General features: G+C 41.1%; 1 protein-coding gene across 1 annotated transcript in view; it reads right to left on the reverse strand.

Moving 5' to 3' along the window:
- Positions 1-1,386: 1,386 nt before the first annotated feature.
- PPA2 (pyrophosphatase (inorganic) 2) overlaps positions 1,387-16,356 on the reverse strand; it is a gene marked incomplete at its 5' end in the record, with an annotated part of 81,351 nt that continues 66,381 nt past the window's right edge. The window contains 3 exons of the mRNA XM_019521818.1: positions 1,387-1,587; positions 2,764-2,803; positions 14,996-15,065. Of these exons, the coding sequence (XP_019377363.1) occupies positions 1,559-1,587; positions 2,764-2,803; positions 14,996-15,065 (139 nt within the window). The remainder of the gene's footprint in view (positions 1,588-2,763; positions 2,804-14,995; positions 15,066-16,356) is intronic.

The following is a 16,356-nucleotide window of genomic DNA, read 5'->3' on the forward strand; positions in this document are numbered from 1 at the left end:
AACCACTTACTCTTGAACACAGGATGGAGCCTGTTTACCCAATAGGCTAAAGATTAGACCGCCAGCTGAATATGCGAGGTTGCTAGGGAAAGTGTACAGCTTTTTGCTCTCCCAGGAAGGACTTCTACTGGGTGGAAGATGGGTTACATTTCTCCCGGCACAGCCACTTTTGTTATGAGAGAAACTGCGCAAACACCTGTACACTCACGGTTTCTACCCGGAAAGCTATAATTCTCCCGGCAGATAAGTAATGCCTTACATAGCCTAGATTAAAGTTACCCAGCAGGCTAGTGGCAAACTGGGAACTCAAACCCACCCCCACTAGTGTTTGGTGGTTTTTTAACCAGTAAAACTGCCCTTTGTCACTAAAAGGAGATCAACAAGCTGTGATTGCAAGGAACCAGTGTTTTGTCAGGTAGAGGTATCTCATTTCAGAACTACAGTCCCCTAGGATGTGATTAAACAAGCATTTTAAATTCCCTATTCATGCACCAGTACCAAGAGAGTTGTATCAGGGAGGAACACTAATATCACACTGCCCTATTTCAATCACTATACACTGTAACCCCACTCACAATACATCTCAGTGACAGTGTTAAAACACCAGCAGTTTATGTACTAGGAGTGGAGTTACACTGATGGAAAATATTTTTGGGAAATGTTGGTAGACAAGTCAACGTCTAGCAATTAATTAAGCAGGTCTGGCAGATATTTTTACCTTGGAGTCGCAAGGCTTAATTATATATATTTTATCAATTTTTCCTCACTGGTGAGATAATAGCAAAAGCCTTCCAGTGCCACACAATTCTAAAAATGAATGATTTCCAAGGGGTAAAAAATCCCCCTTCCTGTAGGATCAAAGTCACAGGAATAGAGTTATCTAAGGAACACATCCACATCCTTATTTTAATCATCATGGAATTTGTACTTCCCAGTTCACTTACTTACCATAATGTTGTCATTTTTTAAAGCAAATAGGTTCCACCCACAATTATATAAAATCTGCAAATGGATAACTGCAGAATAAATGCATAACACCACAATTCATGAAGATGTATATATAGTTACATATTTGCATATACATTCAACTGAAAGAATTAGAGGGTTATTACCTGCTTGAAAGGGAGCATGGAAAGGGCATTACTACATCTTGTGGCTCGTAAAAACAAGAGGAGCCCCCTGGGACCGGGAGCAGTTGACATAAATTAGTGCAGCACTCAGACTGTTCTAATGTACACCAGGAGACAAAGATGCCCTCAAGTTACCTTTGTCTCTCAGCTCTTCTATTACACTGAACACAGTTAGGGTGGATCAGAGGAATCAAAAAGTTTTCAAATATAGAGACAAGCAAACAAAATACTTGCACAAAGAAAGACCCAGAAAGAAAACAATTTAAAAATGGCAGCGTTTATTTATAAGATAGAAAGAAGGTTTATGCTTCTTGAAAAAATTGTTTCAACAGAAATCCAGCAATTAGTGCATTTGCTTGCCTGTCTTCAAAGTCAGGGAGAAAAGATGGTTTGGGATTTGATGATGTGACTTCAGAACATTCCAACAATCACTTGATAAGAAAATGCCATGTATCAACTAAAACAAAGATACACATCAAAATGGTATTAATGCTGCTTTTCTAACAAGATGCAAAATGACTTTAAAATGATGCACTGTACTTTTAGCTTCCTCCCTTCAGCTCCCTGCCCTCCCAAACACAAAACTCCACACAATGTATCAAAAATCCATTTGAAATGTGCACCCTTGCAATCGTATTTTATTTTGTGATACAACTCTGTTGAAAATTGCATGCAACACTGCACAGCCTTGAGGCTGCAATCTCTTGCAAACTTCAAAGGCAGGCTCTGTGCAGTTGTCTCTCAGATGTCTGAGATGGAATAGTTTAGTAAATAAATGCTATTTATTGGCACACCATATAAGGACAGAAGGAATGAAACTTTCTTTCCCATGAAATTGATTCTGCAGATGTTACTTTGCAAGCAATTTGGAACTTAACTCATCATTTTCAGTCGCTAGTTGTCTTTCCCCAACCCCACAGTTATAAGAGGGCACATGGTTCTTTCAGTGCAGTACTCTTGGCATTAGAAACCCCAGCTCCAAGCCCTTTTCTAAGGAAATTAAGCTTACTGAACAAACCAAAGATGGAACCCTTCTTCCTCCACTACATAAAGAATAGGAGAGGAGATCATTTTGATTTAAATGATAATGAAAAAGTAAATCTGCCTTTGGTCACTTTTTCACAAGTCACCGTAGGGAACTGTTTGGAAAAAACTCAAACCCACCAAAGCCACATTTCTTAATCTAAAAGTAATATGTCACTTTTTATCGAGTGTGAGAAAACAATTAATAAAACTGCTCATTGGGACTTACATGCACTCTGCTACGCTCTCTTTCGCCTCAATGAGCAGTAGGATAGTCTATAAGATGTCCTTTCGATTTCTGTGAAATTACTCAGTTTCTCTAATTTATTACTCAATAGGAGTAAGAACCTTAGGATCTCTCACTACTTAACTGCTACCATTGCTCTCATGAAAGAAAAAGTTCTTAACTGATCCACATTGTCATTCTGTTGAAAATGAAAGCCAAATTTCTGGCTAGACAAAGCCTTGGCTCGGATGATCTAGTTGGGGATGGTCCTGCTTTGAGCGGGGGGTTGGACTAGATGATCTCCTGAGGTCCCTTCCAGCCCTCATTTTCTATGACTCTATGAAATTCAAATAGCTGATTGGAGAAAAAGCAATCAATCTGTACCTTCTGTGGAAATAGGATCTCCATTTACAGGTGGTGGTGCCTACAAAAACAAAACACGAAATATTAATTTTAATTAAGGCTTCATATATGGAGTGCCCAAATACTAAGCTATTTTATCTTATGAAAGTCATCTTTGTTAGCACAAAAGAAACATACCACTGGCACCAAAAGGTGACATTCTACCCTCATACACTTTGATCTTTCTTGCTATCTATGCAAGTTTCTCTTGCTCTAAGAAAACTAGGCACAGACATATCAGTAACAAAGAATACCTGCAGAGAATAAAGATTATTTCTTTTTCTTCAGTGAAAAGGATCTTTTGGTTTGCAAACACTCATACCAAAAATATCTTTATAATAATATTACTATGTTATTTAAGTTTTCTTGTAGCAGTACTGATCATTTATTTACAGCTTCCAATAAAACTATCCAGTTAAGCTGACAAATTTTATATACTAAATTATATATATTATGGTTATTGGTAACAACATGCAATAAAAGATTACAAATTCTACCAATTTAAATTAACAGATGTTAGGGGCTGGAAGGGAGCTCTCAAGATCATCAGGTCCAGTCCCTCTGCTCTTGGGGAGGAAAGACTGCTGGGATCAGATGACCCCAGCAAGGTGAGTGATCAGATGTTTTCTGAAGATATCCAGAGTAGGTGATTGTACCACCTTTAGCAGGAGTCTACGGTCACTCAAGTTGTAAAGAAGCTTTTCCTTATGTCTAATCTAAAGTGGTCTTCTAGCAATTTTTTATTGTTAGTCCTAGTCTTTCCCTGGGCAGCCCTGGTGAACAGATGTTCTCCCAGTCCCTGATATGTACCCTTTATATATTGATAGGCTGCCACCAAATCCCCTCTGAGTCTTCTCTTCTCCATGCTGAACAGACCCATGTCTCTCAGCCTCTCATCATATGGCTTGCTCTCCACACCTCTAGCCGTGCACGTAGCCCTCCTTTGGATTCTCTCAAGCCTCTCCACATCCTTCCTGAAGTGTGGAGCCCAGAACTAGGTGCGCCAGCTGTGGCCTCACCAAGGCTAAGTAAAGCAGGAAGATGACATCCTTAGTCTTGTTTGAGATGCATTGGTAGGTGCATGCCAGTATTTTGTTTGCTTTGCCAGCTAAGGCATTGCATTGGTGGCTCATGTTCATTCTACAGTCCATCAAGACCCCCAGGTCTCTCTCGGTTGTCGTGCTAGTAAGTGTAGCACTGCCGAGTCTGTCAGTATGTTGCAGGTTGTTTCTCCCCAGGTGGAGCACCTTACACTTCTTGGTGTTGAACATCATCAGGTTTTGATCTGCCTACTTTGCAAGCCTGTCCAGCCTGTATCCTGATTATCCTCCAGTGTTACCACAGTCCTCCATACTTTGGTGTCATCTGTGAACTTTGCCAGTCTGCTTTCAACACCCAAATCCAAATAATTAATATGTTAAAAAGCATTGCTCTGAGTACTGAACCCTGAGGGATACCACTGGTCATCACATGCCATGTTGACTCAGTTCCATCTATTATATTACTCTCTGAGTCCTGCCTCAGAGTCAGTTTCCTAGCCACTGTTTAACTCAAGTTAAACTTTGTTTAACTTAAAGAACATACTAGATACTGAAAAAAATTAATACAGGAAAAAATATCCAATAGAAAAAAAGAATAAAAACGGAGGAAATGTATTTGATTTTATCTGGGAGTATACATTGGAACAGGAGTGGCTGAACTCCATAACTCTTCTAGCTGCAAACCAAAATCCTTACACAGCCAACAGACAAAAGCTTTTGACGTGCATGCCCATAATCACTGTTCAGTTCATAGCACCTCAGGTTAAATAAAAAATTGTCATTGAATGACTTTGTAGAATATGGCAGGGTAGATTTGCACCTTCTCAGAATAAGCAATAAGAAAGAATTGAGGAAAGTCAAACACAGAAAATAAGACATGATTAACCAGTTAATCACATCTTAAGTAGCTACCCAGTCACATGTTAATGCAATTAATGGCGTGATATAACAAGGACTAAGCCACAATGTTACTATATAAAACATGTGTAATAACTTTATGGCTGGCTCCTATCACATCATTAACTAAATGAGTGTGCAGGCTGACTGGGGCTCCCAGCTTCAGGGGCACACTGGAATCAAGGGCCCCAATGGGCCCCCAAGACTGGGAGTCATGATCAGCTGCTGCCCCCAGTTACAGAGTTGCACTGGAGCCCTTGAAAAAGAGCAGTGGCTGGGAGTAGATCTAAGCAGAAGCTTGCTACTTGCTGGTGCAGGGAGCCTGAAATCCTGATCATGCAGCCCAGAAGCCCTGCATGTGTGACATGGCAAGAAGTGTGATTTTGGCGACTGCACATCAGCTCTCATTGTCCCTTTAACTGCACATCTGACAGGGGCCTAATAGATAGAAAAAGGATATTTTTATTGAAATAAGATTTATCTTTCTTTAGGAGATCCATTTAAATTACCTGGGAGCCACACATGGCCATAAATCATAGTTTGGCCACCCCTGGGCTCTGCTTCCATTGTGACTGAAGCCTACCAACGTCATAAAGGCTAGGGAGAGACATTCAAAAAGCCTGAGCCTGAATTGATTCAATCTTTGTAAGTTAGTCTAACCTGGTTTAGCTCAATCACTTTGTAACTGCACAGACATGCAGGCACATTCCTGCAGTGAGTGGCTCAGGCTAGAAGATGGGGGACACTAAAGCAGCCCTCCCTTCCCTTCTATAGTACTGACCTGGGTAGTGCAGTGGGTGGGCCTAAGCTTGGCAGGATGCTCTGATTAGCCCAGCAGGGAATTGATAACAGTGTTTATCACCCTTAACTCAATGTTTATCGCCCCATTAAGAAAACAACAGAGGGACATTACCAGCTACCTGTTGATTCTGCCTGTTGATTATGTGGTCCCCTAGCTAATACACAGATACCTCTCTGCAAGGCAGAGGGGAGGGGGGAATTCCTATTTAGCAGGGAGTGAAGGATGGGGCAGGGGAGCAAGTCTCTGCCGGAGCTGCAGCTAGGGAACAGGGAGGCGGGGCCAGCTCTGCTGTGGAGCAGATAGCCCCACCCAGCCCAGAAAGCATGCCGGGATGCTGGGGGAGTCTGGTTTATCTTAAACCAGCAAGGTATCTGGGACAGACATTGCATAAACCAGCATCCTTCTGAAGTTTGAGCCAGATCAGTTAAGTCTGATACTACATTCAACCAGGTTTATCTCAAACCAGTTTCAGCCGTGTTCAAACTAGTTTAATGTGCACTAAACATCTGTTCTGTTACAGGTTTAAACCAGTTTCTGATCATTTAAACTGGTTTGTGTGTAATGTCTATCCCTAGCCAAATAGTATTCAAGCTAAATTAATGAAGTATCAACATTCCTCCAATGCCCTTCCTACCATCCTCCCCTACTTCACCTCAAGAACAGATAAGTGCTCTTGCAACTGATAATACTGACAGGGGTGGAATCTTAGAGTGTTTCAGCACAATACAGAGAACCAAGGGATAGGTCTCTGAACATGTATACTAGCTAGTATAAAAACAGGGAGGACACAACATATAAAAAGCTTGCTTTCATAATGTTCATAGGGCAGGGATTTTTGTTGGGCGATATCTTCTATTAGACCAACTGTACAGCTGGAATAAAGTTAGATAAGCTTTTGAATACAAAGCGTTCTTCTTCAGGTCTGTGGAAGAAAACAAACAGTAATTGTTAAGAACAGTGGGTAGAGCTGTGACATTGGAGGGGAGAGAAATTCCCAGGGGCAGCAGACAAGCAATTAGAAGAAAAAAAGCTTGATTACTGAGAGATCAAGACCCATCAAAAAGGAGGAGGGTCACTGTAACTTGTAGTGCGTAGGAAAAATTTCAGGAACGAGGTAGATTATAGTGTGTCAAAATCAACACTGATGTTCAGCCCTTGGTGCCTAGGGCCCAGTCAGTTTATGGATTTTTGTTCCTTAGCTCACCTTGTAAAGGTATTCAGTAGGTTTCCCTTTAAAATGAGGATAGAGAGGTCAAAAAGGGAACAGCTGTTTGGTGAAAAATGTACTGGTATATCGGCATCTCCGACCTTTATATTTTTTTCTGTGATAGTTCTTTCAAATGTGTATTGCTGTTTAGCTTCACTCATGTAGTTATCACGAAGGCATTTGGTGCACTGCATCAGGTATTAGGAAAGGCATGGCAGGATCCACAGATTCCAACGGGTTCATTGTCAGAGGTGTTGACTGTAGTAGTAGTGGAGGTGTGTTGACAGATTAAGTATCTATCATTAAGGCAAGGCTGTGTCCCAGTTGTTGTCTGTTGAGCTTTAAGATGACCAGATGGGCAAGGTTAGGGGGCTGTCTGAAAGCCAGAAGCAGAGCAGCTAGAACTATTTATCTCAAGGTCTGATTTTTGTGGAGTATTTTTGTGTAGCTGTTTGATGATTCTTCTAATTGGTTGCAGTGTTGGGTGGTTGGTGACCATCAGGTACACAGTCACAGGGGGGTTTCTTTTTTTATTGTAACAGGTTACTGTGGGGTATTTGGGTGACTTTCAAAGATTCAGTCTATTTCTCTAGCAGAGTGCCCTTGTTGTATGAAGGCAGATTAAAGGCAGGTCAAGTGGAAAACTCAAGTGTTCTCCTCAGAACAAATGCAGTGGTATCTGAGGGCCCGGCTGTAGATTACAGCTTTTTTGGCACATTTGGAATGATTCCTGGTTTTGTGGCATAAGTATGGTGGTCTGTGGGTTTTTGTATATGGTAGTCTGTAGGATGCCATCCTGAATGCGAATCGTGGTGTCTAGAAATATGATGCTCGTGTAGAAGTATTCCAGACAAAGTTTGATGGAGGAGTGAAAATTGTGGAAGTCAATAAGTGAGTCCATGTATTCAGTCGAGATGATAAATATCATCTATGTAATTCAGATAAAGTGCAGGTTTGACAGTGTGGTTTTCCAGAAATTCCTCCTCCAGGTGGCTTATGAAGAAACTGATATATTGAAGGCCATCTTTCTGTCCACAGCTGCACCCATGGTTTGGAGGAAGTAGATTGTTGCAAGTGAAGCTGTTACGTGTGAGGGTGCAGTGGATGATTTGTGCAACATTTTGTTACATATCCAAGCATATTCCATATTCTTGTAGATATTTCAGGCAGGCAACTGTACCTTCATGGTGTGGGATGTGGATGGAAATCTGGCCTTCCCAGGGAGGTAACTGATGTTCTGGGTTCTGCTGAGGAACTCTCTTGTGTTTGTAGGATCTTGCTATTTGAAGGTACCACAGTTGAATATGATGGGTGTGCTAGCATTACCTTGCGAATCTTTGGGAGCATATAGAAAGTTCCTGGGGATAGGCGAGTTGAGGATAAGATTTTCCTGAAGCTGGTGTGAAAGAGATTCGACAATATTTTTCAGTTCCACAGCAAATCCTGGTGTGGGAGAGAGGTTGTTGTGGTCCTGGCTTTTGTCAAGAAATTTGCTGTTAGCTTCCTGAAACAGTTGTTCAGTGTGTGGCTGCATCTGCTGAGATGCATCCAGTCTGATGTTTTATTATGGTCTGTTTTTTCAGTTGTTGGCAAGAGGGTTTTCAGAGGTAGTTGTGTCCTGGTTCTGGAAGTATTCTTTCAGGCAAAGTCTGGAGAAGAATTCTTCTAATTCTTCAAATATTAGTATCTTGTCAGTTTATTTTCTCTGGGCAGAAGGTCAGGCCTTTGGAGAACACAGATACTTCAGAGTGGGATGAGGGGGTGTTGTGATAAATTGCTTGTCTGCTACCTCTGGGAATTTGTCCCCCCTCCAATTCCACAGCTCAACCCACTGTTCTTAAAAGTCACTGCGCTTGCTTTCTTTCTCAGACCCAAAGAAGGCCTTGCATTTGAAATCTTGTCTAATTTTATCCCAAATTGGTCCAATAAAAGTTATCAACTCAAAAAATCTTTACCTCTCACATAATTCCTGGACCATCATGGCTATAACACTACTGTAATGCTCACTGTCAGACTAGGTTAAACGGAGGGCATGGAAACAGGTGGCGATTGTTTGGGCTAACTGCAGAGAAGACACAGCCTTAGAGACAGAGCTTACAGCTGTCAGCAGCCACAAAAAGACAGAACTACATCATTCACACTCCATTCAAATTTGAAATGTTTCTTTCCGATTGTAAGGGTTAGGAAGCCTTACTTGTTATTAATATTTTAGTAACTCTGTAGAACAGTGATTCTAAACCAGAGTGTCATAGCAGCCTGGGTGCCTCAAGATCCTTTCAAGGGTGCCACGAGATACCACACATTGTTGGCACTGTTAGGTTTACAAACATGATTCACATGATAAACTAAGAAATTTCGAATAGAAATTCATAGTTGTGGTCTTTCTGAATTCTTTGCAAAAGAAAAACTACTGTTATTTTCTGTAGTCAAAAAGGGGTAAAAGTTAAGAGGTGGCATTTTCCAAGGGTTGCTTCAAAACTATCCAGGGGTGCTTTGAGCCTGAAAAGGTTGAGAACCACTACTCTAGGGGTACTAAGGTCAGAATCCCATGGTACTAGATGCTATGCAAATACACAGCAAGAGACAGTTTTTGCCATCTAAAAGCAGTAGTTCTCAGTCGTTTCAGACTCAAGGCACCCCTCCATAACTTTTGTGAATTGATCAGCACCCTATTTCAAAAGTTAATTTATTTATTACAGTGCTAATCTCCTTGTAGAGGCCAGGTATTGGGAGTGGGGGAAAAGCCAGGCAGCAAAGAGCCTGAGCCTGCATTTATCTCCTCATACCTGCTTATCTTCTTGCACCTCATGACACCCTTCAAAAGATCTTGCGACACTCCAAGGTGCCCTAGCACCCTGGCTGAGAATCAATGATCTAAATGGATAAAGCGGACTGGAATAGGGAAAAGCAGTATTGTTATTTCCATTATACAGGGAGAATTCAGAGACACTGACTTGCCCAAGGTCATGCAGAAAGCCTGCAGCACTCAGGGGTGTAGGTTGTAGCCGTGTTGGTCTAAGGACACAGGCAGACTGGGTTCTTTGAGTAAATCCAATATCTTTTAGTAGGTTAACTCAAATAGTTGGAAAAAATTTTAAACTATCTGAGTTGGTCTAATAAAAGATATCAGATTTACCCAAAGAACCTAGTCTGCAGCAGAGTCTTCACTTCCCTTCCCTTTTCAACAAGTGTTGAAGACTTTTTTTTTTCCCCAAATCCATGTTTGTACCACGCCAGCCACATAAATATGTTACAGCAGGCTGGGCATCTAACAGTTCTGCTCTGGAACCCAGTGTCTCAGAAAGAAACTGAATTTGGGCCTGGTAGCAAAAATGCCACTTTACCCAGGAACAGTAAAAGCAAGCCAAATGCAAAGAAATGGAAGCTCTCTTTACTACATAATCCTTTTCACTGGAGACTGAGAAAAAAGAACCTTTTGTTTCATGCTAGCTACCAAACAGACAATCCTGCCTAAGTGGAAATGTCTCATTAAAAAAAAAAAAGCCTGTTAAAGAGTTTCTCAGTCCAACTTTGCATTATTATAAACATGATAGAAAATGCACCATTTTCTTGCTTTTTACACATTCTCAGGAGGATGATAATCATTTTCCTCTCTTTCAAAAGATATGTCTACCAACAAAGTCTTTTCTTGCACATTTTCTTTCCAGCACTATAGGGGAAGAAAGATGCAATATGTCTGAGAAACACTGCTCTAACAAAACATATATAGTTCTTCTTGGAGGTTTTCCAGCTGCAAAAAAAGTTTTTAAGCAGCTTCCTTGTAGAGTGAATGAGCAATCGGTTCTTGGGATTAATGTTAAACAAAGGTTTGGCTGTCCTCGTCAGTCTAACAGATGGCAACACTTAAAAAGGCTGAAGTAAACAGTACGTTTTAGCCCTGACAGTCAGCTACAAGTTCCATTCCAACCCAGTCTAATTCTCAGCATGAACCAACACTGGAGCTGAGAAAAAGATAATATAATTTTAAGAAATCAGGAAGCACCAGCAACTTCCACTGTTATGGAGTGTTAACAACTCTGGTGTGGGTCTCGCTACTGGATGCCAGGGCAATGCTAGGTAGTTCAAATGTTCTATGGTTCTATAGAGGACCTCTGCTGATTTCACTGTACCAATTTTAGATTCAGAACCTTATCAACAGCAGTAAAATTACTCCTGATTTATATTAACACAAGTGGAACTGTCCTGAAACTAAGGAGACACAACAGAGAAGGGTGAAGCTGAGTCTGAAGGCATGTTCAACAAAAAAAAACCCCTTAACGGAAACTAGAAACATACTCGTTCCTGATGGTTCATGTCCGCTACTTCAGAGGTGGACAGAAACCACCTAAGAATGCACCCTAAAGGGTAATCACAGTACAAAAATTCCCCAACATTAACTAGTTGTTTGGTTCCCAAACACAGCTTTTACAAAAACTCAAGAAGTTGCTAGAATCCACTACCCTAAATCAGGAGGGTCAAACTTGCTGGATCCCTGGACCATGGTGCTCTTGGGCTGCAAGATCTACCTCCAGTGGTAAGGCAAGCATCATTAGGGAGCAGTGGGGGTTAACGCAACCACCACTTGCCCTACTATCAGTGTCCCTAACAAGGTCCTATACCCCAGATTTCACTGACAGGCCCTGCCCTCATTTACACCACTCCAAGCCCTGTGGACTGGATGCCATGGCTCTGCAGGCTGGATCTTTGACACTTCTGGCCTAAACAATGTTGAAGGTCATTGAGACTACTCGTGCAATTAGAGGGTACCTAGTAAGGAATAAGGATACTGGAAACTAATCTGGGTATAAACAACTGTATATCCAGGACCTCACCAGTGGTAAGGACTTCAACATTTGTTCTGAGGCATGGAGTAGGTGGCGATATTTGATAAAAAAAACCCCTCAAGACTTATAGCGGTAGTGCATGCCCTCTATTTGTGTACTCAGCCTACCTCATGAGAATACAAGGCACAATACAAAAACCCATAGGTATGGGTTAGGGACCAGGAGTATGGGCAGACACTCAAAACTAGTGCAAGTGACTCAGGAATAAGAACATAAGAACTGCCATTTACTGCATCAGTCCATAGGTCCACCTTGCCAAGTATCCTGTGCCACAAAGGGGCAGAGAGTAGCTGCTGAAAGGGAGAGTGAACTCAGTATGACAAGTTCTTCTGAAGCACAACTCATTCGACCTCTAAGTCAAGATTCCAGGGCATCAGTGGCGCTCAAGCTATTGGCCCTGGGAGCCAGATGAGTGTGTTGGGGCCAGTTCGCAGGATGGATGGGAGGACCCTGTGTGCCAGGAATGGACCCCACAAAGCTTTGGCACTGACTCAGGCTCTACAGCCCCCAGCTGCCCCTGCTCAGCCCTGTGTTCTGGAATCTGGCCCCGTGTGCTGGACTGGGCCTTGGGGCCCATCTCACCATCCGGCACTATGTGCCTGAATCAAGTCTTAGGACCCATATCACCCACACATGGCCCCATATCCTAGGACTGGTCCTTGAGGCGCTGTCTCCACACACCAAATCAGGCCCTGGGATGCCAACCCTTCACAGCCCTATGTGCCAGGATTGGGCCCTGAGGTCCCATGTCATCTCTACCTGGCCCCACATGCCAGAATTGGGCGCTGGGGCCCCATAAACTGGGATCAAGCTTCATGCCACCCCTACCTGGCCCCATGTGGCTAATCTAGCACCCCGGGCCACACTGTCTAGCCCACAGGGCTCCCCAAAGATCTGAAAATTTGTCAGAAGGGGAGTAGTGCCACCACTTCTCTACTGCTGCTAAATTTTCAGACCTATGGGGAGCCCCGTGCACTGCAGGACACAACCCTGGAGACTGGATATAGCCTGCAGGCTGGGGGTTGAGATCCCCTCCACTGTATCATATAGTATCTGTGTTCCTATCTGGAAGCAAATGGAAGGAAAGAAAAATAATAAGGAAAATGATTCTTTGCAGTTCTAACTTTTTTTTAAATTATCAGGTACACGTAGCTAATGCTTGAAACACCACAGACATTAAGATTTTGCAGCCAACCCCTAAATACCATCAGTTTCAACTTGCCAGAGCTGAATGGTTGAAAAATTAATTAGGCTATGGAGCACATTGGAAACCAGTACCTGCGTCACATCTAGAATTCCATTTTTTCTTTCTAGAGAGTCTTAAAAGCAATACTGTTTTTTAATTTCAAGTTGTATTTGATTAGAAATTGTGCACGTTAAAAATACTACTTAAAATATACTGTGAATTTTACTTAGGGATAAATATACGTGGAATAACTGATCTAGCCTAGATAAACAAAAATGTTAAAAGAAAAAGAAATTCAAAGAAACAGGATCTGTGGAGAGTTTTTGGTTATTCTAACAGAATGAAACGCCATAAAGAAATAGTGAAAGCCTGCAATAAAAAGAAAGATAAAAATGAGAATAGGAAAAATTACTGATAAGGATACTATGATGGAATGCCAATTCAAATTGTAGCTTTTGAAATCACCAGGTTTTACAAATCTTAAAACCAGGATAAGGATTTCCAGTAAAATGTAAAAACAAATAACCAAACATAGAATGAGTTATTTTTAAACAAATATTTTCCTGGAATCTTTCAAATTCAAACAGTGTAGTATAAAAGATCTCAAAGTCTTTCAAGTCCAAAATCAGTGTGCATCACAACCTGAATTTCTAGTTGTACTTTAAATATGTGTTAATAAAAATTACTGTAGTTTCTCGGACACACAGGACCCACATGTTCCCATGGTTATACGTGACTATCAGCAAACACGACTAGGAATTAATAATGTAAGTACTAAAATAAACGTTCCTTTAGTGTCTGCACTAAAATTTACAATCCTGCTAATTAACATGCACTAAAATACATCTAAACACTCAAATCTGGAATGCAAAAAGTAACCAAACAGATTAGCAAAAAGTTGGATTCTGAAATGTCTTTAAGCTTTAGCTTACTTTCTTGTGAGTAACAAAGGTTTATTTGCTTGGTATACAAAATTCCTAAGATGATATTAGTTTAAATTTTAGATGCACAAAAACTAAGTCCCATGTTGTGTTTCCCATAGACTAGAGGGGAAACACAGCCATATAACAAACCGGCACCTTGTTATATTTAATCCTCAGATAACACTGAGTTAATTTTTAATTGGTTATCTCAGGTGCCTTACCACGGACCCCCATTACAGGAAAATCTATTAGACCACAGTAGCTGAACAAAATAGGAGTATTTGAACAGAACCTCAGTATAATATAAGGACACTAGTTTATGCTTCATTGATATCTCATTACTGGTATAAGCCATTGATGATTTAAGCCTGTTTCTTCAAAGTGAACAATAATAATAAAGATGGAGTTAGCTGAGGAAGAAGCCGCTGAAAGTACAAAGGAGAGTATTCTGAATCTTGGTTTAAAGAAGCCCAAGGTCTCATCTGACACCTGCACTTGCACAATTGCCATTAATTGTGAAAATGAGGCAAGTGAATGCATTAATGACTAGCCAGCCACCTACACAGCTGTGTGCATGTGCAAAATACCCAATGTGTTCCTGCAGCCATGGCAACAGCACAAACAAGTGTCAGCGAAAGTGTACTTAAAAAATTAGGCACTTCATATTTCCTTTTCTCTGGTTTGGTTCTAGTCTCAAAAACAAACTATTTACATGGAATAAATTCTCCTCTAATGGCTTTTGCACATGGTAACATCAAACCTGCAAGACATTCTTCTAGTTCAAATAGGGAACCTCTGTGTTTGAATTTTACATTAATTTGCAGAATAAGACAGCCATTCTTTAAAAAAGCATGAATAAAAAAGCACTTCCCCCTTTCTTGTACAGCGATCTATTTAATTATGCAAGTAGGCAAACAAAGGATCCCCTTAGTGATTATGGGAGTACAGTCAGGCTAGTCAATGAGTTTTAGCACTGGGTGGTAACTCATGGCAACAGGGCAGACTGGGAAGACAGCAGGCTAAGATACAAATAGCAGTCCATCTTGCTATTCAGTATCAAAAGAAACAGCACCATAGAAAAAAAATCAGTGAAACGGTAATGAACCTGCCAGAAAACACAATTCGAACACTGCAGTGAAAAGGTTTATATTATAATGGTAACATTTCTCCCATAATCTTTGTACTCTTCCTTCTATATTGAAGCATGCAGCGACCTTGTTTGCCCATGTTATTTTCATTCCGCATTTCTGGATCCTTTGCTTGCCTTACACTTAAAAGAAAATAAAAACTTGCATCCAAAGCTTGTTGCCCTTACTGATTGTACAATTAATCTGGCATCCTCTTCACTGCAACAAAAGGGACTGCCACACACCAGAACATTTGTGCTGGAAAATAAAATTAATAAGGTGGTTATTAACTATTGGAAACATTCAAAAAACTAAAACATGCCTGTGATAACTGTGGTGTGCAAAGAACCCAACAGTTTCTGGCTACGAAGAAATGAGGCAGTCAAAGATGAAGTGGGATAGCTATTGCTTCATTCATTTAGTATTCTACATTGCTTCTGCCCTTAAAGGATCCCAAAGTTTTGAAAGAGACAGACACATCACACAGACAACTGTGGGACAGAGGGTGCAACATGCTGGCTGCAGAGGAGGAAATTTGACTGAAGACAGAGGACAAGCCTCTGCCCTTACAAAACTGTTTACACAGAGAGGACAGAAAATACGGGCCAAGGTCTCTGATGGTATAAATGGATGATATTCCACCAAAGTTCAGTGGAGATGCATCCTTCACTGAGACTGAATTGTGCTGTTAAGGTCTCATCTGAATTCTATACTGTCATCTACATGTAATTCAATTCCTCAAGCTGAAGCTGTGATTTTAATTATTTTTCAAGTATGTGACTATGTAGTTTAGATGCCTCAAATGATTAAAGTGAGCCTGGATACCATCTTGTATTCTCGTAGTGCAACAGCACAGCTACCAAGTTGTCCAGCTGCTAAGCAGAGCTGTACAATCAGCCCTACAGAAGGGAGAGAATGTCTGGTCTCTCAGGAAAACATGAGAGAAGACTATGGGTATTCTAAACAGGTCTTCTGCCTATGCTTTTGCACAGCATATTTGGTTACAGCAGTACTAAAAAAGCACTGGCAAAACTCACACATAGGTACAGTGCTGCCTGTATTCCACTGCAACGTCTGCTTAATACTTGCCTAAACTACAGCCGCTATCCACACTTCATGGATTCTAACTGAATCTTTGCACTCTGTGATTTATGTTGTACCAGCTCCCTCTGCCACGTCATAGGACTGGGTATATCCCATGCGACGTCCTCGCAAAGAGCTGAACAATTCATTATGCCTATGCTTTCATTTTGTTTTATTGTGTTGATTTTATTTAATAGTGGGACATTTAGCATACTGTATTTACCCAAAACCAAGACAACCCTTAATTTATGATGACCCTCCCCATAATTAGATTCTATACATGGAAATTTTATAAATTTTATCATTTTCCATGTACAGAATTTAATTATTGGATGATCGTCTTAACTTTATCCTCACCACCACTGCGGCAGGGAAGCAGTAGAAGGGGACCAGGCTGTGGGGATTAAGTGGTGGGGAAAGCAGTAAGGGGGCAGGCAGTAAGAGAACAGTGGAAGGCAAGAAGGGG

Source organism: Gavialis gangeticus, unplaced genomic scaffold, assembly GCF_001723915.1.
Source record: "Gavialis gangeticus isolate Ggan-Ray unplaced genomic scaffold, GavGan_comp1, whole genome shotgun sequence".
NCBI lineage: Eukaryota > Metazoa > Chordata > Crocodylia > Gavialidae > Gavialis > Gavialis gangeticus.